The sequence below is a fragment of the Rhineura floridana genome, chromosome 7 (genome assembly GCF_030035675.1).
Source record: "Rhineura floridana isolate rRhiFlo1 chromosome 7, rRhiFlo1.hap2, whole genome shotgun sequence".
NCBI classification, from domain to species: Eukaryota; Metazoa; Chordata; class Lepidosauria; order Squamata; family Rhineuridae; genus Rhineura; species Rhineura floridana.
In genome coordinates, this window is record NC_084486.1 from 126198496 (window position 1) to 126224263 (window position 25768).

General features: G+C 38.5%; 1 protein-coding gene and 1 non-coding gene across 2 annotated transcripts in view; both read right to left on the reverse strand.

Annotated features, from left to right (window-relative positions):
* Positions 1-918: 918 nt before the first annotated feature.
* Positions 919-25768, reverse strand: part of KPNA4 (karyopherin subunit alpha 4) — a 41186-nt gene continuing 16336 nt past the window's right edge. Inside the window, exons 6-17 of the mRNA XM_061637204.1 lie at positions 22020-22115; positions 21846-21931; positions 19217-19303; positions 16573-16742; positions 16445-16489; positions 14771-14902; positions 10225-10353; positions 6800-6904; positions 5415-5486; positions 3316-3478; positions 2982-3076; positions 919-2833 (exon numbers count right to left, since the gene is read on the reverse strand). Of these exons, the coding sequence (XP_061493188.1) occupies positions 2735-2833; positions 2982-3076; positions 3316-3478; positions 5415-5486; positions 6800-6904; positions 10225-10353; positions 14771-14902; positions 16445-16489; positions 16573-16742; positions 19217-19303; positions 21846-21931; positions 22020-22115 (1279 nt within the window). The 3' untranslated portion in view covers positions 919-2734. The remainder of the gene's footprint in view (positions 2834-2981; positions 3077-3315; positions 3479-5414; positions 5487-6799; positions 6905-10224; positions 10354-14770; positions 14903-16444; positions 16490-16572; positions 16743-19216; positions 19304-21845; positions 21932-22019; positions 22116-25768) is intronic.
* On the reverse strand, positions 9264-9576 carry LOC133389901 (small Cajal body-specific RNA 7). Its single transcript, XR_009764208.1, has one exon. It is a non-coding gene; the product is annotated as a small Cajal body-specific RNA 7 (non-coding RNA).

A 25768-nucleotide genomic window follows, 5' to 3' on the forward strand; every position in this document is an offset into this window, starting at 1 on the left:
TGGCTGCCCATTAGCTAGTGGGCAAAGTTGAAGGTTTTGGTTTTGGTATGTAAAGCCCTACACAACTTGGAACCAAGATACCTGAAATATAGTCTTACCCCTCATATATGCAGTTGATCACTGCACTCTGCAGGCGAGGGCCTCCTGCAGACACCATTTTATCAAGAGGTCCATTCCACACAACACAGGAAGCGGATCTGTAGTATTGTGGCACCAACCCTTTGGAATTCCCTCCCCTTAAATATTAGACAGGCGCCATCTCTGTTATCTTTTCGGTGCCTACTGAAGACCTTCCTCTTTCAACAAGCCTTTTAAGTAGAGACCTTATCCCAGTCTGCGTCTGTTGGAATTGCTTTTTAAGATGTTGTTAAAGCTTTTTTTAAAAGATGTTTTTAAATATACTTTAATATGTTTTTAAAGCTGCTTTGTTTTAGTATATTTTTAAGGTGCTTTGTTTTAGTATGTTCAAAGTCTTTTGTTTTTAATGATGTTTTAGAGTACTTTGTAGTGTTTTTGTTTGCTGCCCTGGGCTCCTTCTGGGAGGAAGAGCGGGATATAAATTCAATAAATAAATAAAAAAATAGGAGTTGAAAGGGAGGAAGCTGATAGCCAGTGCCGCTCCTGGTCTAGGTGTAAATAAGAAGGCAGGCAAGTGGGAGCTGGCTAAGAACAGAATGAGGTTGGTGGGGCAGTGACCCATTCACCCTTGGAGATGGAGAAAGAGACACATTCAAATACAGTCAATTTATATATGGCCACCACAACTGGCTGGTGAAGACTAAAAGGCATGATTTCAAGAGCAGGAAAAGGAATTACCAAATAAAAGTATAATGTTGTTCTACCTGCTTGTTTAATCAAATGAAGGTATACAAGCTGGTTCTGCAAATATCTGTATAGATAAAAATACATACACCAATATAACATTGTTGTAAGTTTTAATGTTTATTTTCCCCAAGACAGCCTAGCCTGCATTCTACTTGGATAAATTTCACAAGCTAGTTTTCTGCTGCATCTAGTTTAAACTTTTAACCATGTTTCTGATGACAAGGAATGCTGCAAAAATACTCTAGTCCAACAAAGAGTTATGATCACAAAATAATCTTTATCCATTCTACTGCATTTCAGAATTACCAGCTGATTTAAAAAAACACAAGGTAAATATAGATGCTAATGGTGGCTAACCTGTTATGTTTTCTTATAGCAAACTGTTGATCATGCAACACTTGTGCTCAAAGGGGAAGGCACAGCATTTCCTACAATGAGCCACCTTATAAAGAGTTCTCCTTTTTGTACATGTTTGTAATGTCATTTTTAATTTAGTGTGCAGAACCTCAAAACTGAGGCATTATTCCAATTATAAAAACCACTTGCATTTTGTATGCAAGTTAAGAATACAACGTTCTCTCTAAAGTGGCTCAAAATAGATTGTTCATGGCTGCCTACATCTAAAGATAAAAAGTCTAGAACAATTGGACAGATTAGGTGGTATTAACGGTGTTCAAACCATGACTTGATTTGTACATCTATTCACATCTCCAATCTTTTCAGCAGTACATATGCACCAAATTTTATTTTGAGGTTTCCATATCATTTTCATAGAAAACAAAGTTTGAAAACAAATAACATTGAAACACAGCACAGTATCCTACCACAACAGAAACAGCTGGTTACAGGACTCAATAAAATCTAAAAATGAGCTATGCTGTAAATTACCACATGCAAAAATAGCTTTATGTCATCTTTGAAAATGAAAAAGATGGTGTTAAACATTTTTATTGTTTTCTAGTATTATGGCAATGTGTACTGCAACACAATAGTTGGAAGAGGGAAATGTATGAGTTTCATGCAAAAAATCTACACAAATTATTTATGATGATATGGAAAGCTTTTTTTGTAAACAATGAACAGTCATCTGGTGCAAATGCACAGGGAAGCCTTCCTCAAAGTTTTCTGACTTTACAAGCAACTAGTAATAAGTCATACAGGAAAGAAAATAACTAAAATAAAAATGGGCAAAAAACAAAACAAAACAAAACACAGGCTGCAGGAGTAAAACCATAGTCTGCTGCTAAACCAATCTCTGTTTTCGTGTCCAGTGTTAACACTTACTCACTCCTTTTGATGATTGACTAGGGTTTTTATCAGCCCCCTGAAGGCAAATCAAGCTTGCATGCATTCACATACAGCATCACAACCATACTCTCGTACACACCCCACTCCAAGACTAGGAGTCTGCTTTATGAGCAAAGAGTCCCAGATTTGAAACACACACGTGGCCCCACAGCACTGAGTCCAGACATTCACTCAATGTTGTCCATTCACACGGTGCTTCATTAGCAAGGCCTGGGCTCATTCTCCTTGGACTTATATGGCCATCCTATTCTCCTTTATGCTTACATGGCTTGATGATGGAATAGTACTGCATTTCCCCCCAATTGCGCTAATTAAGTCAATATTCCTCCTCAGGCACTGAAGATCTTTGACCTGTAGCCCTTTTCCTTTGAACAACCTATATAAGCATTCAGTGTGAAGTTTTTCATTACATTTTGCCACTCACTCTCACTCGCACCCACTCGCCATCTTGACTTCATTCGGGCTTTTCTGTGATTCCAAATGAAATCTTCACCATTTTCTTCCCCGATTTAATGCAGCAGCGGATCCCATGAGCCAAGCTTGATGGATCAAACCTTTTTTTATTCAGTGCTGCATTGTACCTAACTTCCAAAATACCATTCTAGAACTGGAACCCTTCTGCAGGTACATTGGCAGATGAATTGAAACCAAATGTTCCACCTTGTATTGCCTCTGGAACAAGGCTTGGATCTTCATCTATCTGTAAATGAACCATAAACAGGAATAATAATTTTCAAATCCAAAGTCCAATGCCATGTTTTTAACATGCATATTTTACTTCACAGTACTTCGTTAATCAATAATGCAATGGCTAAGCAGATTAGATTTCACAATTATGATGTACTTACATCATCTGAAGAGAAGAACTGATCAATGATCTCATAAGCCAGTTTGTAGATGTCTTCATTTTCGTGATTTTGTAGTTGTTCAATTTTCTCAAGCCCTATAAGGTTTAACACAAAAAAATCTTGAAGGAACCCCAAACTAGCTATAAAAATGAAAACAAATAGTTATTTTTCAAAAACATTCACTCCCCATATCATATTTTGTAGATTTCGTCCTAGAAACTATTAAAATATTCCCAGATCTGTGATAAACATACAAATAAATATAAAAATGGATTGACAGATCACTGCATCAAATATTCACCCTTAGCATATAAAGCCAAGTATTCATTCATACCTCCACATTCTTCAATAAGATTGGCTATGGTTTCTGCCTCCTCTTCAGCCATTTTTAATATATTACTTAGGCCATCCAGCACTACTTGTACAACCTGAGCATCTTTTACTGTTAACAAGTTGCAAAAGGGAGGAATTACATTTTGTTGAATTAGGTATGCCACCTAGGAAAGGACAGAAACATACATTAAACAAATTACGATCAATACAATTTCCTTAAACCATTCAGACGTTTTTACAAAAAGCAGTATACAAACTTTGTTAAATAAAAATAAATAACTAAAATAACTGTGGTACGAGAAGGGAATCCGGATATAGAAAGATCAAACATCTGATCACAACATCTTCACACCTACAGAAAATAAAAAGGGGCTCTCACTGTGCTTAATAAGAATGTTGGTAATTTATGACCGTTAATTATATAGTTTCTACTGCATATTGGCCTTGCTTTTCAAACTAAGCAAAAATATACTTTTGCTAACTCATATTGAATACATATTTGCTGAATTTGCTGAACTATTATAAGTTGATGGATTCTAGTTCTAGATACCAAACAGGGTTGGCTTTAATGCAGAATATTATTCAAGACCCACCTGTGTTTCTACTTTTAAATTGGCAAGAAACACTCAGTGACAGAAAAGAGAGAGAAACGGATAATGGCTTGGATCCAAAGGTATATAACATAAGCAGAAAGGCACTTTGGTCCCTCTAAGGTGCACTCTTCCCTACTTCTGCTGATTCCTTTCTTCAGCACCACATCCCAGGCTGTTCTGGAAGGTCTTTGACCCTCAGAAACATTTTTCTGGGGGCACACAGGACTGAAGCGAAAAGGAAAGTGAATAGGGAAAACCCTATTGCAGGAACAGAATGACACTTGTGCTCCTGTGGATCCAAACCAATTCAAACAAAACACAATTTTCATTTAGTTGAAGGCAGTCCATTTCCATTTCATATGTTGGAACTCAGAAAACAAGACACTTCCCAATTAACCAAATGAGAATGAATACAAAAAGGAGCTAAGATACAGTGTACAAGGCTAGTATGTAGCATTATTAAACAATCTTTCAGCATCCATTCAATTGCCAAAATCTAAAAGTTTATAGAGTTTTTCTTCAGTGAAACAGAAATGAACCTAGTTCAAGTGGTTCTGTAATCAGGTTCACAGGTATTTAGACGGTAAAAATGAAGGGTCTATATACTCCAACCTGAGACAGAGACTATCCCAAGAAATAGTCAGAACAGGAGAGCACATATACTAGGTCTGGTAGCAATTTTTCTCTTTCACATTTTACCCCAGGTACAAAGCACACCACTCAGATCGAGAAAAAAACTTTGAAATTTATCCAACTAAAATAAAAGCTACTGATATGTTTTATATTCCAAATGATGGAGTGATTTTCTAGATATCTACTAGTTCAGATAGTGTTGAGCTGCTCCTCCACATGTGCAGAAACTCAAAAAAAAAAAGCGAGAGATCTTATTAAAGGTGCATTGCTAGACTCAAACACATTGAGTCAATAAATATCTCCAACATGTTCCTGGCCTGTGTTAAATGGCATGATAGATGGTTACCCAATTTTTAGGTGTAGTAGAAGGGAGTCATCAGAAGTTCTAACAATACATGGAAAGCTCGCTATGCAACCCTTTGGATCACAGCCATTATGTTTAAAAGTAACCTGTCAAGTTAAATATTTACTGTTGTATTAAATGTAAGGGAGTTACATAGACACTGCAAGCATATGAGTTCAACATCAGTCTGCATGAAATTGATTTGAAATGGTTCAAAGTGGTAAGACTGATGTTTTAAAGGGAAGTATCAAATAACCATCTTATACTACCTTGTGATAATTTTCTCAAGAAGATCCATCTCTGGCTTTGATATAATACAATCCAGCGAGAGTTAGACACTTTGAAGTTCCACTGATATAAATGGAATATTTTTTCCTTAAACTCAATCCCACTGATATAAATGAGACATCTAAATGCTTTTCTTTGGTTGGATAGTGCCCCTTTTCTATGTTCCATTAGAGCACAGTTTTAAGTTACCTAGTCATGTTTCTCTAATTTCAAATACACAAAAGACAAAACTGAGTTACTCACTTGATCTTTTCTTCCACTGATTGTCAGGTTGCTTATAGCCCAAGCAGCTTCTTTCTGTGTACCAAAGTCACCCTAGAGGTAAGAAAGCTTTATGAATATCTTTATAGTGATGGATGCTACATGGCCAAGAAATGAAGCACTATTATTCTAAGGAGAACAGATGTTTTTTTTTAAAAAAGCTTACGAGACACAATCGATGAGAAAGATATGAGAAACATACATAGCAAATCTAGAGATACTAAGATCTAACCGGATCGGGGCTCTATTTGCTACAAGACCACCTCTGCTTAACACAACACAGCCTACCACTTATCTTTCCTATAATTAATAGTTCAACTAATCAGACACATGACGAAACCAAAGAAACAGACCCTACATATTGTGTGCAGAGGGGGTACACCCAGGCAAGTAATGTATGGCTTCCCTGAGTCACCACACATCACCAGCCTTGTGACCATAAAACAAGAATGGTGGAGGAGTAGAACCTTCATGTCCCAAAACAAGTACATGCAAGCTATCTTTGGGTGCTGGGACTATTCCAGCATCTGAGCTCTGAGTGAGCAGTGAGCCAGCTAGAGCAGAAAAGGGCAGCCTGAGTTAGAGCAGGAGTGGGTAACCTGTGGCCCTCAAGAAGTTGCTGGACTACAATTTCAATAATCCCTGACCACTGGCCATGCTTGCTGGGCCTGATGGAAGTTGGAGTGCAGCAACATCTGAAGAGGCATAGGTTAGTTACCCCTAAGTTAGGAAAAAAATGGGTTCTATGCACCTGTTTCCCTACAACCTAGGTGATGCTTTGGCCTCTTGATTTGAAAAGCCAATCCAGGAAAGATGGAACCTCCTGCTGTTGCTCACTATCAACTAAGAGTTGGGTAGGTGGATAGCAAGTCCTTCTGTACATGATCTGCCTGGAGACATGCAAGACTGTCACACTAAGAAGAACTGGAGAGATGCTTTAACACTCAACTTTTTATCTTACACAAGATCCTAGGCAGTTTACCTGTTGCCAATCAAATAGCAGTAGAGTCAGGAGACAAATGTAGTAAAGGAACATCTAAGACTGGAAGATGCCCAGCTGAGGGGATGGGATTGGGTGGGTGGGGGTTTGCAGACACAGGAAGAAAACTGAGCATCTCCTACCCCAACCTGGGTGCCATCACTGCTTTAATTACTGGAGACTGCCCAGACTGTGAGTCCCCCGGGGACCAGAACCTGCCTAGCTGGAAAAAAAATGAGCTTACTGGGAAGAGTAGGCTATAAGCCTCCATCAAGCATATGTACGTAATAAGCAAATTTTATCTTATTAATACTCTACAACTGCTTCTGTACAAGAAATAATGTAGGGAACAAGGCAAAACCTTGATAAAAGATTGGTTTTGTCTAACCTTATCTAAAAGGTGTATTATCATTGGCACAAGGTTAGCATCTATCACCGCTTGGACTTGCTGCTGATTTCCTGCAGTGATGTTAGATAGGAACCATACAGCTTCCTGCAACAACAAAAAATCATGATTTTAAAATACTGGAAAGAAATATTTGAACACTGAAGGTTGATCTCTGCAGGGCTACACACTTTTTTTTAACGTGCAATACCAGTGGAGAAATTAGATGAACACTTTTATTGAAAACACTTAGCAGATGTGAGTTTCCAAGTTAAGTTCCATCTTTTAACACAAAATGAATTGGATTGCAAGAGTGTATACCAACACCATGCCAGACCAGCTCATTGGGGGAAGGACCACCTTAAGGGTCCCCAAAGCTCCTGCTGGGTACATTTGATCATACAGAGGCTCCCCTGCATGCAAAACAGGCTGACTATCCTGATGAGTTTTTTCTTTTCAAAATTTGTAGAAGTTTGGGTGGACACTAGGATTTTATATAAACACCCAGGAAAGAAAATTGTTCTTTTAAAAATATCATTCATAGTAGAATTAATCTGATACTGAACAATAATTTAACATGGGACGAGTTTAACTCAATCGTTTTTGTAATGAAATACTGAATACGTATGATTGAAACTTTAAGCCTCTTGTTTTTTTGAGCAATTAATGACATAAATTGGTCAGTACTTGTCCAGTTAATGGAAAATATCTTTGATTAGTCACCTATTCAACCCTCAAGAGGAACTTCCTCTTCCCAAGAAAGTCCCTGATTATCCAGTGGCTCCTAATAAAACAAACTTAAAATAACACTTTATTTTATTCATATCCCACCCTTCCTCCCAGTAGGAGCCCAGGGCGGCAAACAAAAGCACTAAAAACACTTTAAAACATCATAAACAGACTTTAAAATATATTAAAACAAAACATATTTTTTAAAAAAATGTTTAAAAACATTTTTATTTTTTAAAAAATGTTTAACACATCTTAAAAAGCAATTCCAACACAGACGCAGAGTGGGATAAGGTTTCTACTTAAAAGGCTTGTTGAAAGAGGATGGTCTTCAGTAGGTGCCGAAAAGATAACAGAGATAGTGCCTGTCTAATATTTAAGGGGAGGGAATTCCAAAGGGTAGGTGCCATTACACTAAAGGTCTGTTTCCTACGTTGTGCACTGCACCACATCAGTAAGACAATAATGAGAAAAATTAAACAAAACAGCAGCAAAACTTAAAACCAACAATTACATATCCCAAACCTAGACAAATAAAAATTTTTAAAAAATGTGTCCTAACAGACCTAACAAAGCCAGTGTGGTGTAGCAGTTAAGCTGTTAGACTACAACCTGGGAGACTAGAGTTTGAATCCCCACCCATCTGTGAAGCTCACTGGGTGACCTTGGGCCAGTCACTGTCTCTCAGCCTCAGAGGAAGGCAATGGTAAACCACCTCTGAATACCGCTTACCATGAAAACCCTCTTCATAGGGTTGCCGTAAGTCAGAATCGACTTGAAGGCAGTCCATTTCATTTTCAACAGACCTAATGTGGGAGATGACTGGATTTCAATGCGGAGGAAGCTCGGGGGGGGGGGGGGCGAACATCACTGAGAAGGCTCTATTCCATGATCCCAGCCTGCAAACAATGTTTGCCAAGCAAGACAATGAACAGGGTCTCTCCAGCTGATTGTAACATTTGGGTCAGGTGGTATTGGGGAAAAATTCTTCAAGTGAGCCTCAAGTCATTCACAGCTTTATAAACAAGTATCAGCACCTTCAAATGGGCCTTGTAGCTTATCGGCAGCCAGTGCAGTGTGTTCTGGATTGGGTTGCTATGTCCCCCCTCACTGCCCCATTAAGACCACCCAGATAGTGGCATTTCTACAAGCTGTAGGTTCTGAATTGTCTTCAAGGGCAGCCCCATATAGTGTGCATTACAATAGTTTACAAAGAATATTATTAGAGATAATTGAGGACAAACTATTTCAGTCCAGGAACATCTGTAGCTGGCAAATCAGAACTACCCCCAAACTATCGACTTGCTCCTTCAGACAGAGTGTGTCTTGTTGGAATTCAGTTTCAGTAGGTAACAATACAAAAGGATGGCATGTATTTTTTAAAAATTGGCTTTAAAATTACTGTCATTTACAAGAAAGAACCATGTTAGATGTTACATTGTTTAGAGTATAACAGATTCCAGCTGTAGTACTATGTTTATAGGTATCTATTGATGATAATTGTATGTATACTTGTTCACCAGTTTTATGTTTTTTTAGCTGGATTTTATCAATAACTTTATTATGTACACAGCTTAGAGTTTAATTTAAAAAATTAAACTAAAAAACTACCTATATAACCAAAATGAAATTGCTACTAATGCCAATAATTTTGATAAAATGTAGAACCCAAACTCCATATAATTTGTTTTCCATTTAAATCATACTTCTATATTTTAAAAGTCATTAAACTGAACTCTTAGATCAGAACACAAGTTCCTTTGTATAACCAAAAGGAACCCATAGGAGGTTTAAAATGCCTAGATGCAAACTGTGAGTTTATTTTGGGCTCTAATCATTGGCAATGTTGCAGCAAAGCCCCATGATTTAGCAACCATGCCTCAGATGCACTCCAAAACCAACAGCTTCTTTATCAGTGCCCACAGTTTACAGCAATGTATAGCTTCTGCACACGCACTCGCACCCCTTTTACTTTAGAGTAAATTTTGCCACCCTTCCCCAAACATACACTCCCCTCACCATTCCCCATTATCTCCATTTCATCATTTCCAAGAGTCAGTTTAATACAGGCATAGGCAGAAGACAGGGTGAAAGTTCACTGGCCAATTTTAGATACGCCACATTTCAGGCCACTGATTCCTAGGATTCTTATTTGTAAAATGTATTTAAAACATTTAGAACCTGTACTGCAATGTAAGTGATTTTGGGGCAGGATACAATAAAATTCATTGAAAAAGCAACCACCATGAACAACGCTGGACTAGACAGACCATGATCTGATGCATTATTATACTTTCTGTTTTAGGCTTTCATAGGAAAGCAGCATTTTGGGTACTACTTTAATAGGAAAGAACCTAAATTGTTTTGTGACCCTGAACTGATGTAACACCTGTCCACCAGAGTAGATAACCTAAAGTCACCCATAAGAACATTGTGAGATGGCAAGCATAAACAATAGGATGAATGACCAGCTGAAGCTTTAAAGTTATAGGTTACTATAATATTCAGAAAGTTTTCTTGAAGTTTCCAATTGCTTTCCTTGCAAAGAATTGCTACGTTATCAATTCTACAGTCGGAATAGCATTTCAAGTAAGGAGACTGACCGTTATCATGCACTTTGTTTGACAAGAGATGCCACACAATGTCACCTGGTATTAATTTTCTAGTTCATGAGTTCAGTGTCATGCACATTTTCATACCTTATTAATTTTTTCTTTGGGGTGAGTCAATAGGGCAGGAAAGTGTGAAAGAGCTTCACAATTCAGAACTACTTGGGTCTGTTCATCAGTGCCAGTAACAATATTTCCTACAGCTCTGAGTGCAGCAGTCTGTAACAATATATTCAAAAAGTTAAAATCTGATGGCTAGAGTATTGTTTATTTATTATTAAACTTATATCCCAGCCTTCCTCCCAAAAGGAGCCCAGTGCAGCAAACAAAAACACTAAAAACACTCTAAAACATATTAGAACAAAGTATCTTAAAAACATTTTATTAAAAAACAGCTTTAAAAACGTCTTAAAAAGCAGTTCCAACACAGACACAGACTGGAATAAGGTATCTAAATAACCAAGCATTACAATACTAGGATTACATGATTTGACTAAGGTTGGAAACCTATGAACATTTACTTCTGAGTAAGGATAGATAAGATTGCACTACATAGCTTTAACAGATTAACTATATCATTTTATCGGACTGAAGATACTGCTTACCCCACCCCTCAAGCTTGGTTTGAATCTGATAAAGATTCCAGATATTAGGATTTCTGAAAGGACAGATGTTGTATCGGACAGAACATCCATCTTTTTCCTGAGCCAAATTTGATGGTGAAATGTAAATGGTTTGATATTACACTAATAAGCCCTATGTTCACACACTAACTTTGATTTGGAACTCACTAGTTTTCAGCAAATTAGTCTGCTGTTACATCTGAATTAACAAATGATACTTTGACCAAGCAAATGAGACTTTGCACAAACTGAATGACAAGCTATGGTTTGCTGAGATGAGAGCACTCTGTCTCTAGAATCCTAGAACGGTTGAGTTGGAAGAGGCCACTGAGGCCACCCGCTGCTCAATGCAGGAATCCAAGGTGGCTGTCCAGCTGCTGTCCCACCAACCCTATACACTCATATCTGAACCAATCTACAGCTACTTGCAGTTTGTATCCAAGATTGAAAATTAAAGGACAGAGGACCTATGTGACAGAATACCCCATATTGCCAAGTCTGATCAAAAGGAAATAACAAATAATGCCTCCCTTTAACAATGAGCATTACACGTTTTGGTCAGCAAAAGCTTACTCAACAGAAACTAACAGGCAGAGCAATCCTGTATTGATTAAACCACCGTAACGTAAACTGGCTGAAGTTACTCCAGCTTAAAATATGCCAGATCCTGACTTCCGGGAAGGGTGACTTAGCCTGTGCCTGCTTTTGAGACGGGCTCCTGCCTCAAAAGAAGCTTATTCAGATATATCAGTCAGTTTTTTCTTTTTTTTTTGACTGATTAAACTTCTCCCGGGTAGGGAGAAACGAAGAGATTAACCTCAAAGCCTATTTTTGTTGGGACGACCAGATCTCATTAATTTATGGGACGAGGTCCAGCCGACGAAGGTGGGACGGATTTTTAACAGCAAGCTCTATCTGATAAAGCGAACGTTCACCTTATCTTCTAAGAGAGAACGCACTAACAGGCAAGCACCCTTCTTTCTATATTTTTCTTTTACTTGACTTAAATTGTTGCTGTTTAAAAGAGATTTGCCAGATTGATCGGTTTTTGACATCTCACTGGGGAGCCGTAACTTCTCTCTGCTACGCACTAATTAATAGCTTATCTCTGTTTTTGTTGCAAAAAGCTGTCCTGGATTTGCATTCTAAAGATATACACAGAAGAGGGATTTCTATTCCAGATTTTTATTTTGAAAAATATTATACTGTTTTGAGACTACTCTCTTTTTGGTCTATTTTATTTTGACGAATCTGTTTCTTGACGATTGCCATTAATTGTTTCGATCCTGGGAACTGCATTTTGTTTACTTAACTATTGGAGAGATAAGGCTGTCTGCTCTGTTTATACTGTGATGTCACCAAGTTTGGAGTATTAACCCAATTGTTGCTGAAATAAGAAGTGGTTTTCCTATATTTTTCTTTTAAAATGGCAATTAAGAAAGTGGCTGAGAATCTGGAAATAACTATGTTTCAGAAAATAATGGATGAGATTGAGATAACGAAAATTGAATTGAGTAAAATGAAGCAGGAGATTAAAGATATAAGGGTCCCTGTGAGAGAGGTGACCCTGGAAGGGGTCCCTGTGAGAGAGGAGACCCCGGAGATTGGAACAGGGGTCCCTGTGAGAGAGGAGACCCTGGAGACTGGAATAGGGGTCCCTGTGAGAGAGGAGATCCCGGAGATTGGAACAAACGTGGAACAGGAACAAGATTTGGAGTCTATGGACTTTAGAAATAAAATCTATTGTTTGGAACTCAATGTTATCTCTGAAGAAATTAATGAAGATTCTAGAGATAAAGTTATCAATGGCATGGATTATCTTCTGGACTGGAATGATGTGATGGAGCCCAATATAGAGAAAATCTATGGAATTAACTGCAGCCATGTGACAATGGAAAAACTTTTAAGAGATGACCCAGTGTATTTTGAAAAAAAGAACAGAGATATGATTTTACAGCAGTATTTCAGCAACCTATTCAGAATGGATGGCAAGAAAATATTTGGGATAGAGGTAATTCCCATCAGACTCTTACTATATGACTATGGCTTTGACAGCAAGATTATTATGGAATACTGATAATGGAAGATTGGATATTGAAATTACTGGACTTAACAAGACTACTGAAGATGGAAGATGGAAAATGGAACTAATAGAGATAATAGAACAATGGCTACTGAAATTACTGAACCTAACAGATTCTGATGTGATGGATTAATTGAAATGTTTATTTTGACTATGGTTATGACAATAAGATTATCATAATTAGTAATGAGATGGATTAATCGATATGCTTATCTGGAAAAAAAAATTGATAGATATATTTCTTAAAGAATTGAAACCTCTCTTTGACTTTTTGTGGAAAGAATAAAGTAATGTTTATGAGATTTGATGATTAAGTAAGATAACTACTGGAGGAAAGTGATTTTATAATATGACTTAAGAGACAGGATTGTTATATATTATAGACTTATAACTGATTTGATCTTTGACAAATGGGAAGTCAATATTTTACTCTTTATTTTTTATTTTTGTTTTTTTTTTTTCTTTCTTTTTTTTTTTTTGTTTAACTATTTTTGATTTTGTTTTTTGTCTTTGAATGTTTTATGATTTTGTTTTGTATGTTTTATGAAAATCTGAATAAAAATTATTGAAAAAAAAAAAAAAAATATGCCAGATCCTAACTCCATTAAGGAGTCTATGGGAGGGGAGAATGCTGACTCAGCTGGCATAAAAGCAGCAAAAAACATCAATATACTATTTGACATCTTGTATTTCAATACAGTTATTTTGTTCATTTAAATTCCTGCAAGTCTGCCTGGTCACATGTGCTACTATATCAGTGTCCTATTCACTTCCTGTACTACATCCCATTATGTTAACAAGACACACCAGTGCTCACCTTTTGGGTGGGACAAAAGGTGGAAGGGCTGAAGCTTGTGGTACAGAGAGCGTATCTGACCCAGGCTGAGGCAAGCTTCATGCTTGGTGGTGATTTCCTGAACCAGGTGTGGGGTGTCAGGAGGGATAATCCCTGGTGAAGGGTAGATTTGCAACATTACCCTTTTTCCTGGCTTAACTCCTGCCACAACCCTGGAATGCTCCTTTTTTTGAACTTACTCTGGCTTAATTTACACTGGTATCGGCTGAGCCCTTGCTGAGCTGGGTGGGGTGGCATTTTGCTGGCCGAGACACAGCTGAGCTAGGATGAGGGACTTACACTGGCGTAGCTTACTGAGCCAGGACCCAGCCGGCTGAGCCAGAGATCAGCCATATCCTAACTCCTCGCAGCCTGGCATGAATACCTGTAGGATTGTTCCTTAAACCAACTTTCCTTAATTTTATGAATCCCCTTTGTCCTATCATATGAGACACAGATAACTAATTCTTGTTCTTGAAATTTCAATTTAAAATATCTTTATTCAAAAGAGTATCAGTTACAAGCCAAGCAGGTGAGCAGCAAGTCATATCAGTTGACAGTCCTCTCAAGGCTTGGAGGTCGCATGACTGAGGTGCATGGTTGTCGGATATGGTGTAAGTCCCCCTACCCTTGGTCCTGCCCCCATCACACTTCCAGAATGCCCCTTTTGGGGCATTTATGCCGATCTCGGCTGAGCCCCAACTGAGCCGGGAGGGTAAGTGTTTTGCTGGCTGAGCTGCAGCTGAACTGGGATGAAGGTCTTTTCTTGGCATAGCTTGGCTGAGCCACGACCAGCCAGCTCTGCCAGGGACGCGCCATATCCTAACTCCCCTCAGCCCCGCGATTGCACCCTAAACAGAGAAATATTCAAGTCAGAATGCTTTACATTTCTGAGCTTGATAAACACAGTGAGTGAATACAATATGTTTGAAAACAATATATTGTATGTTTTAAAATCTGTTCTAAGTTGTCTAGAGACCGCTGGGTATGAGGTGACGAACAAACAACAACAACTACTTATCATCATCATTACTAATCCAATGCTGCCAGTAAAAACAAGCTTCTCTAAATACAGGGAAATGGTAGAATACTCACTTGCACTTTAACTTCCTGATGGCTGAGAAGAGGAACCAAATGAGGAACTATCCCAGAGTCTATTACCATCTGAATCTGTTCATTGCCTGAATCTGTTAGGTAGGAGAGGGCCCAGACTGTATCTACCAATATCTGTTTTTTAAAAATAAAATACACCACTATCAGAAAACACAGAGGAAGTTCTATAAGACATGATAAGGCATATAGAAACAGTAACATTTTAAATTTAAGAGGGATGTTCTCAGCCTACTTAGTATCTTAAAAATTACTGCGTTATACCACAAAATAAAGCAATGTGGTTAAATGGAGGTGCAGCTTTGGTAGGGTATCTGACAAAATTCCCTGCTTATTTTGTTCATACTGACATCCACAAACATTTCTTGTTGACTTACTGAAAGTAAGACATTTATATCAAAAGGACTCTCCTAGGTATTGGCCAACTGACTTTGATTTTGCTGCAGCTTAAGACCCAACCCTATACAGAAGCAGGCTTTTGAATCTATTTCTAAACCGAATGGGTGCTGCATGTAGAGTATGCCTGTCCCACAGCTAGGGCTGCACACATTGGTCCCTTCCAGAAAGGTTAGAATGATGCCACTCAGCTGATCTTGAGGGAGAGTTCTATTCAGTCTCTTTAGGTACCCTTATTTTAAGGAATGATCCAGTCCACCACCAACACAGTGTTTGCCTATGGAAGATAAGGCTTAACACTGGCAAGTCCATGCATACCTCTTCTATCCCCTGGGGAAAAGATGAAAGCAATGCCAATACACACAATGGTTTTGAACTTCTGTCTATGGCCTAACTTCACTCCAGAATGAGTTCTTCCTATTCCTTCCCTACATTTTAAACATGGTTAAGGCACACCGTGGCACTGATTCTAGTCTGAAACCCCTGGTCAACAGCAAAAGCTGGTTTGCTCTCCACTGATTTGTCCCTTTCTCTCTTTCATCTGTTATGACTAGTTATAAACCTGGGCATGATCTCTGCTCCTCCATCTCCACCACCTCAACTGCCTGAAGATCTCTTTGCTCTTTATCATGGCCCTATCCATTCTCCCTTGCTGCTTCTATGCTCCTCTCTCTTCCTATCCTATCCCTCCAGAGAAGCCACATTTTCCATAAAGCCTTAGGCTTAACTCATTTCCAATTGAAGCCAAATTTTAATATATGTAGCTACGTTTGTCCACATCCATCCTTTGCTACTCTTCCGTTCTTTTATAGTTTCCCTACCCCCTGCCTATTTTAGGGGATAACGACCTATTTATTCTTTGCCTATGGAATTCTCATGGCCACAAATGAGGATATATAAATAGTGATTAAGACTGGTGCAAGTATGTGACTTAAACACGGTTAAGATTGCCTAGAGGAAGACAAGGAAGAATTTGTGTTGAAGATAGCTAGGAAGAAGGAATATGCAGACTCCATTAACCATATTTAAGGAATTAATAGTGTTATACCTGTGCACTGTCCTTGGTTTTGTAGAATCACTTACTTTTTGAAATGTGTTTTACTCTTCTGAGACGCTTGTGCTTCATTAATAAGCCTGACAAGTATTCAACAGTATAACTAAGCAAGCACATACGCTTTCAGTGGTAACCTGGTGAGGCTGTGAACTTTGTTTTTTTATATATAACTGATCAGGAAATAGATTGCACAATATTTTGATACTCACATTTACATCCGTGTGATGAATTAAAACACAGAGTGCTGGGAGGATCTGGGAAAAACAGAAAGATTTTCAAAATTCTACAAGTAAAGCTCAAAGTGATAAAATTTCAAGAAACAATTAAGTAGTTTTACCTCCTGGATGGTTTCCATCGGTGGAGGCGGGTCCTTGTGGCGACACAAGTTGACCATTACCCAAGTAACATTTCTTAAGAAAGTTATGGGAATAGATGGGCTGATGAATGACAGCAGAGGCTTCACCACTCCAAGACTAATAACATAATCTCTACACTGGGGTCCATCACCTGCATAAACATTAAGTAGCTTGTGGGTATAAGAACTATCAGCAGTGGTCTAGCAGAACTACTTTTCCATATCCAAATAGCTAGTTTTTTAGACCAGCAATTTGAAAGAAGCCGCTTCAAGATATAGACACTGTCAGAATGGCTGGCTCATAGAGCTGAAGGTGGCCATTCTGGAAGGTCCAGCCTCCTTCTTGATGCACAAGATCCACAGCAGATGGCTGTCTGGTATCTGCTTGAAGAACTCCAGATGTAGAGCCCCCTCTCCCAGTAACTGATTCCATTTCAAACTGCTCTTGAAATTCTTTTCTAATGTTCAATCAAAAATCTATCTCTTATACTCACCTCTCTGGAGAAAGCAGAAAATCAGTCTTTGCCTTTTTCTCTAACAACCCTTCAGATATTTGAAGGGTGGTATCAGGACTGTTTGGATTATGAGCTTTGGCATATCATATTCAGGTTTTTCAAGTTAATGTTTTGCAATGGTAACAGTGTGCTGGCACAAGAGAAGTCCACACCTCTAAAGACACAGATTGTACTTAGGACCACCACACTCCTGTCTATCCATATATACCTTGTACAAAGTCTTGTAGAGTATAGATACATACCAAGGTTCTATGCCAGTACAGCATCTTAGGTGTTTTGTTATATATCCATACCACTGAGAGGAGGAATAAAGGGACTGCTTATGTATTGGGCCCAAAGCCAACAGAGGGCCCAGACGATGAGCTTTCATTTTTTAAAGAAATTAAGCCTTTAAGCTCTTGTAGAACAAAAGTTATGAAGCAAAATGTGCAGGCAACATTCAAAGTGACTGCTTTATGAGAAATGAGTTTGCTTCTACATTTCAGTGCTTTCAGTCAATTATTAAAGTCAGAGTTATGACTGATGAGTGCAATGGAGAAATTCAGTTACACACATTTTAGAGAAGACTCCAAAATGACACAGGAAGTCCCTTCTCTAGAAAATTTAGCAGGGAGTGCTTGGTTCATTTTGAAGCTATTTTTTGCCTTCTGTGGTAAAGTAATTGCTACCCAGAGAAAATAATTGAGAAACCCAGAATTTTAGCGTAGTTGTGACTGGGCAGTAATGTGTTCACCCAAAAGCAGTAGTAGCAAAGACACGACCTTTCTAACTCAAATTTAGTTTCATGCAAAAAAGTTTTTTTCATATAAATGCAAATTAAATCTATCATTAACACATCCATATTACAAAGCTTGGGTGGGTATCCTGGTTGAGAAAGTGTAGGTTACTTCAGCCCTGCAAAGCAGTCCAGAGTTGGTATACTAATACTACCAAGCTGGGACACACTAATTTATGACAACCGTGCAGTGTAGGGTATTGTTATTCACTCTCTTGGTGTGTTGGTGGGTTTTTGGTTGGGGGGATAATAGCTGGGGAGGTTGTTAAGTTGACTGCAGCTGCACATGCGGATGATGAGTTGCTTTAACACCCACGGGTAGAAAAATAGGGGGATTCTTGTGGGGAAGATGGGGGACACTTGGCTCAGCAATACTAGATGCTAGAAGAATCTTGAAATTGGTGTTGATTACAAGCTGAGCATGAGCCAACAGTGCAATGTGGCTGCAAAAAAAAGCAAATGCCATTTTAGGCTGCATTAACAGAAGAACAGTTTCCAAATCGCATGAAGTACTGCATCCAGTTCTGAGCACCACACTTTAAGAAGGATGCAGACAAACTGGAACAGGTTCAGAGCAGGGCAACAAGGATTATCAGGGGACTGGAAACAAAACCCTTTGAGAAGAGACTGAAAGAAGTGGGCATACTTAACCTTGAAAAGAGAAGGCTGAGAAGAGATATGATAGCACTCTTCAAGTACTTGACACAGAGGAGGGCCAGGATCTCTTCTCAATCATCCCAGAGTGCAGGACACGGAATAACAGGCTCAAGTTACAAGAAGCCAGTTTTCGGCTGAACAATAGGAAACACTTCCTAATAGTTACAACAATGGAACCAATTATCTAGGGAGGTGCTGGGTTCTCCAACATTGGAGGCATTCAAGAGGCAGCTGGACAGCCACCTGTCAGGTATGCTTTAAGTTAGATTCCTGCATTGAGCAGGAGGTTGGACTCATTGGCCTTATAGGCCCCTTCCAACTCTATGATTCTTAACTGTAGCAATTTAAAGAGCGTAGCCTATTACAAAGAAAAATATATCATTTAGTGGGTGTATAAGGCTATGGTACCTAATATCAGATATTAGACCAACTTGGGAGCTTGGCTTGCTGTGGGATGAATACTGACAACAAGTACACCATATTATATTCTTCCATGTGATTTACTTGTCTGAACATTCATATAACTGACTAAAATATGCTGTGGGGAAACATAGAAAGAAAACACAATTGTGTACAAGATTTCTGGATAAATTAGTGTTCTTCAAGTAGTGAAATTTTAAGCAGTTTGTAGCTGTCAAATATGAAAAGCAGTGGACTTATTACATAGAAATTTACAAACCTATGATATTGCCTAAAGCCCATACTGCCTGCTCACAAACATTTTGATGGGGCGAATGCAGCAGCCTCAAAAAAAGTGGGACAGCATCTGTAAAATAAAGAAATACATCAGTAGGACTCAACTGTTTTACTTTCAATAGTCCTTAGTTAAGGTCTGTTAATATTTAAGATAAACTCAGAAATATAAAAAGTCATTCTCATTCACAGATGTTAAGATTACAAATCATAACTATGCATTATCTGCATAGTCATCACTCAACTGATAGAGAATTTCAGAGGCTTAGTGCATGGAACTGAACTTGTCAAGAAATAAAGAAATGCCTTCCTGAACCTCCAAGTTCTTAACTTCCACCACAGCACCATAATTTTCAAAAGAAATCTTTCAAATCTTCAGATGAGATGCATGAATTGTCCCTTTGTCTGGAACTTGCAAACCTCCCCACTGAGACACAACACGTTCTGTTTGCAGAACAATGTGGATTAAAAGTACCAGACACTTTTTTTTTCTGTTCCCTTCTTGTTTGCATAATGCCTGAAGGTACTATATGACTTTCCTCATTGCCATTCCAGTTTTGCAATGCTTTGCAAGTAGTGCCCCCTCTTCTGTAGAATACATCTAAGAATGTAAAGACTAAATCCCACCTAAAGTGCAATTTCAAGTTTCTATATTTTTGTATCTTTAAGTAGCCATTGGTTGGAACCAGACTTCTACTAGAGGCAGGGGAGAAGCAATTTTTGACAATCCCTCCTACTTCTTGCAGAATCCTGAAAACCTGTGGAGAGAGCTGGGTGACCCTGAGGAATAGCATGAGAGATAGCACTGGGAGGTAGAGAGGTAAGGAGGAATTGGGGGGGAAAGGCCTCTTCCAGTAGGGAGCCTCCACTAGAACTTGATCCCGTCTGAGAATGTAAGGAGTCCATTACAGACAATACCCCTGAAAACTGGAGAAGTCATAATTTTAAAATACTGCCTTTTGTGCAGATCAAAAAACCCTGGCTCAATTTTTAAAAAAAATTTCATGACCATTCATACATGACCAGAAAGAATTTAAGAACCCACTCTGCTGGCAATTCAGTGAATGTTTCAGTAGTTATCTACACAGTTAGGTTATATAGCATGCAGCTATTCCAAAATAAGAGATGAAATCCTCTAGATACTTCAATGGGAGTCAACTCTATTCAGAACTCACGACTTACAAACATGAGTCAGGGGGACTATAATTGAGAAAGTTTTTTTTTCTGGCAAAACTATTACCCAGTATAGAAACTCCTTTAATACATTGTGTTTATATATACAGACATTGATGAACTTTCCTAAATTTGCCCAAATACACCTTTGAAAAAAAATTAAGAATCACAACTTGTCCTAAGGATCTCAGCTGTTAATCCAACAGCTCACACAAAATCTACACAACTTAATGGCAATGAATCAACTTTAGAAGATTAAATTTGTTTAAAACTAATTTTATTATACAAATTCAGTTATGAAGATGGATTTTGTTATCAGAGGAAAAATCAATATCCTGTTCCCACCAATGGCAATATTAAATAAGTTGAATTATTTGCAAAAACACCATTTCCTTCCATCACTTCTTCAATGCTTAAGGAAACCAAAGCTTCAAAGACATTAAGATTAATTCCTACATTATATACAGGACTTCCTTTTTCAACGTAGTATTCAGATTCCTATGTGCTATTGTTTCCAATATGTAGGAAATGGTCATATCTGCACTGGAGTTTCAGCGTTTTCCTTTAAATTATGTTTCTTTTAAAGGCAATTCCACATATTCAAAACAAGAATTTAGGCAAGAAAGCTAGCCTGTACCTTTCTTTATCAGGAGTGCTTCAATAAGACAACTTCCATAATTATATAAAGCAGCAAAACTATTTTAAAACCAGAAGACCATGTTTTAATGTAGTGCTGGATCAAGCCTTGGACCTGTGCACACTAACCCTGGTTCCCTACTACTAAGGTGTGGCCATCAGGAGGAGTTTAGAAGCCCTTGCTTCAGTTTTATACTGAACACAGTTTGAAATGTTGTCTAAACCTTAAACTGTAGTTAATCTTAACCATGATTAGTGAAAACAAGTCAACTTCAAAAACTATGGTTTGAGGTTGGTTTATTTCCACTAATCATAGTTAAGACTAACCACAATTAGTCCAGCTTCATATGTCAGAAACTGAGGTTACTCTAAAAAGAAAGCAAAAGTTTCTAAACACCTCTTTGCAGCCATGCCAGAGGGAGGGAAGGAGACAAGACACTTTCTTGTAATGCTAAACCATGGTTTCGTGTTACATGCAAATGCAGCCACTAGCTCCAAGTCAATTTGTTATTATCATACACCTGATCAGAAAATGGGTATATTTTCAGTGTTATCCAAATTTAATTTTAACTTAACCAGAGGTTATGCACATGTTTTCCCTTCCATTTTCAGCATTTGGTTGTTTGTTTGACAATTACGATTTCAATCATCCCAGCTATAGCAAAAAAAGAACAAACTTACTGGCATGTATAAATGAACACTCTTGAGCAAGAAACAGAATGTATGCATAATTTTACTTGAGCAACAAGGAGTTTTTGCAGAAGTTATTGTGTACAAATGAATGCATTAAGTACTGATTAACTTACTGGATTGAACCACTGCTTGTGTTTGTTCAGATGTTCCAGAAGCAATATTTGTCAGTGCCCATGCTGCTTCAAATTGTAAAGATGGACTAATGTAGTAAAAAATAAAGAGTTTAGTTCAATACATTTGATTAACTGCTTCAGTAAAGATCTGTTCCTTTAAAGGGACATACTCACTTGTCATCTCTTTCAAGACAGTGCACTAATATGGGCAATATTCCAGATTTTATCAAGTCATCAATTGGTGGGTTGCGATCACTGGAAAGTAGTTTTCTGTTTAGAAACATTTGCAAGATAGAATTTCAAACTTTCAGTTAAAGTTCAAATGGCTCCAAGTAAGCTTCAAGACATTTAAATGGTTATAACCAAAAAGGTTAATAGTGGCTGGCTAGGATTTCAGCACGCACTGCTTCTTTTCTAAAGCTTAAAAATGATGGCAGGAATTATTCTGAAAGTAATAAAGTATCTGATACAGTTTACAAACAGCAAGCAGGGAAAAAATAAAGAATATGTTTTGAGACAGTCTATTCAGAACTGCCTTAAATAAAATAAACCCAAATTAAATTGACTGGTATCCAAAGGCAAGCAAAAGTGCCCATTTGCCTTGTTTTAAAAGACACCACCTGAAGCCACCTGCCTCCAGGTGGGATGAAGGCCACAGATCCAGGCTTCCAATCTGGTTCTCATCTGTCTGTCCCGCCTGACTGGAGCTTCCTCATGTATGGAATGAGGATGTTCTCGTATTGCCAGCATTCACCTGCAGCAATCTTGCTGCAGTAAAAACAAGAAAGGCGCAGTAGGAAGAAGGTAGGCACGTACACACAAGTTCAGAAACTCAACCATAGAGTGTGGCAGCAAGAGCCTCTCTGAAAAAATGCTCTAGCCATCATGCTTGCGTATGAGCCTTCCTACCTACCGTCCTCCCTTTTTCCCTTGCAACAGCTGAATTGTTGTGGGTATGTAGAGTACTAGGCAGTACAAGAAGATGCTCATCATCCTCTGCAGAATGTCACACACAGGTCACTGCGGACTGCAAGCATCCAATAAGATTGGAGCAAGAGGGTCTCTCCCTTTTTTGTGGGTGGACAGAGTGGATGAAAGGATGGATACAACAGGTTTGAGTGTGAGTGAAAGCATGGTGTGGTGAGAATCCTGAGCAAAAGGGTGGGGAGTAGCTCTAACCCTACTCTCCATCAACATGCAGCCCCCAAAATGGGGCCTTCAACAAAAAATAAGTTCCTTATATACCTCAAGTAGAAGAGATTTTAGAGCTGATCAAGTATTCCATGAAGCCTAAGAATGCCACTACATAGGTGACAGTTTACTGCTTTTTAGTTCATTATGGTGTCATGTGCTAGCAGGGAAATTACAAGAGCATGGATCACTGTGACAGAACTCCCCCTGCCCAGGAACTGTAGTAGCTGGCAAATCAGTCTGTGTTGACAGGCTGGCTACTAGCCTATAAACCTGGGAGACGTTCCACCCCAATACTGCCCATATGATTTTTAAATGGCTTTAGTTTGGTTGACTTTGCAAAGGGGCTAGGCTTGAGACTTGATGGAAAAGTAGCTGAAAGAGAGAAATTGTCATCTCAACTGAGAGGATGTTGCCAGTCATATGCATGGCACATGGCCTTTGGCAATCCAATCAATGCAATCCAAAAGCAACTGTAATAGTTTAGCCCTCAGGAGAGGAGCCCATTATTCAAATCTAGATCTTATCAAGCTAGCCAGAGAGTGAATGCCACCACCTGTCTCCACAGAAGAAAATCCCATCACCCTGACCATACAATTCATAATTTCAACAAGCCTGTTAAGTAGAGACCTTATTCCCAGTCTGCATCTGTGTTGGAATTGCTTTCTAATGTTTTTAACCCTTTTTAAAAAAAATATGTTTTTAAAGCTTTTTTTAAAAATGTTTTGTTTCAATGTGTTTTGAATGGTTGTTTTGTTTTAATATATTTTAAAGTCTGTTTTTATTATGTGCTTTTAGTGCTTTTGTTTGCCGCCCTGGGATCCTACTGGGAGAAAGGGCAGGATATATATCAAATAAATAAATGGTATTGAAATTGATGAATAATACCTCCTTGCTCTAATCTTTGTTGGACTGTATTTTGAGGCTTTTGTTCAGAATATAAAAAATGGACTCCCAGAGTCAATTTGGGTTCTGGATTCTGACTGCCCAATTCCTCTATGATATCACTTGCTCCCCAGGATTCAATCTACTAAATATTACTGCCTGAAATCACTTGCTGAATGACTTGGCCAGCCAGGGGTCTGACTCCCTTGCTTTTCTTTCACTATCTCTGGATCCCTGTCTGCTGAAACAGAGGTCCCCACTTGCTGAAGCTGCTGCTGAAGCTGCTTCAAAAGCTCTTTTCAGGGCATTTGCTGTTTCCCTGCCTTAACCAGGACTTCAGCATGCCCCAGTTCTGCTTCTTCAAAATGCTCACTAGGGCTGGCAAAGGTATATCTTGATCTTTATCCTGTCTTCTGGAAGTCCTCTCCCTACACATTGTAGCCACCACATCTGCTCCCTCTTCCTATCTTTTTTTGTGTGTGCACAGTTGAGAGAGTCTGTTTCATAGGCCATCCTCTGGTCCTCCCTGCCCAGCTGCAAGGCCTAGTTTGCAAAGTCAGCCCGGAGAGAGAAAGGGCAGGCTAGTGTCCCATAGTTGTGCTGAATTCAATCCCCTTCCTCTTATGCCTTGGGTGCTTGCTCCTTTATGTGTGTTTATGTTGAGTGTGTGTGTGCTAGTTTAGTTATTTAGTTAATTCCCTCACATCAAACAAATGCACATTGTTACTGATCTATTTATTAACATTGGTGTTAATAAATATATATTGCTGAGCTCTTCCCAATTGAAGTGTTAAATGTATATACTTTCATTCTCTCTGTATGTGCTCAATAAATATCCCCGCTTTTAAGACTGTGTGAATGCAAATTACTGGGTAAATCTGTCAAGATGCACTACTGCCAATGTCTAAAGACCCTAATTCACAAGACTGCTAGAATGTGTGTATGTGAAACACATGTTTACAGTAGAGTCTTGTTAACAGCCAATTACTTTCTGTTAGCCTTTTTAATGTCCCTCTTTTAATTAACTGTACAGTGACCCTAGTATTCCAGAACACAAGTCAAAGAGGAAAAAACTACTGTGAACCCTTCTCAAGTACACATTATCTAACACATTGAAAGCTGTACATGGCCAATATTTGGTCAACAGAACAACTATTTGACCAGTTAAACATCCAGCCTTAACTATCTATCAAGGCTAGTTTAATATATTGCAAAAACCTCCTTAAACTATTTTCCTAAAGTATGTATCATTTTGTGCCCAGCTTCTTCTGGCATCTAACGCTAAGCAAAATGTCAAAACTATAATATCTGAAAGACCACCTCCTTTGCTACAGAACCTCTTGAGTGTTAGGATCAGCAAAGAGGTTCCACCACCCTCAGGAGTATGGGGTGGTGGTGCTGGGGACCTAGGAGAGGGCATCCTTTGTGGCAGCTCCTAAGCTGTGGAACTCTCTCCACACAGAGGTGCGTCAAGCATCTTCACTATAGTTTTCATTGAATGCTGAAGATTCACCTCTTTACCAGGGTCTCTGACACTTAAGACGGATATTTTTTGTGATCCATCCTATTCATATGATTGTAATTTGTTTTAAACTGTTTTTAATGTATTTTAAATTGCTGCAACCCACCTTTGGATTTTAGGGTGATGGTAGGTAATAAATCAAAATCATCATCACTACCACATCATCCAAATTTACAGGTGAAAAACAGAATCCAATTGTTGACAAACTTTACTCAAAATCATTGTATATTATGCCAAATACAGATGATCAGTTCATGATTATATAGTAAAAGCAGTTTATGTTAAGAGTCAACTACTAGAGATGTGAAGGCCCGAAAAAAAACTG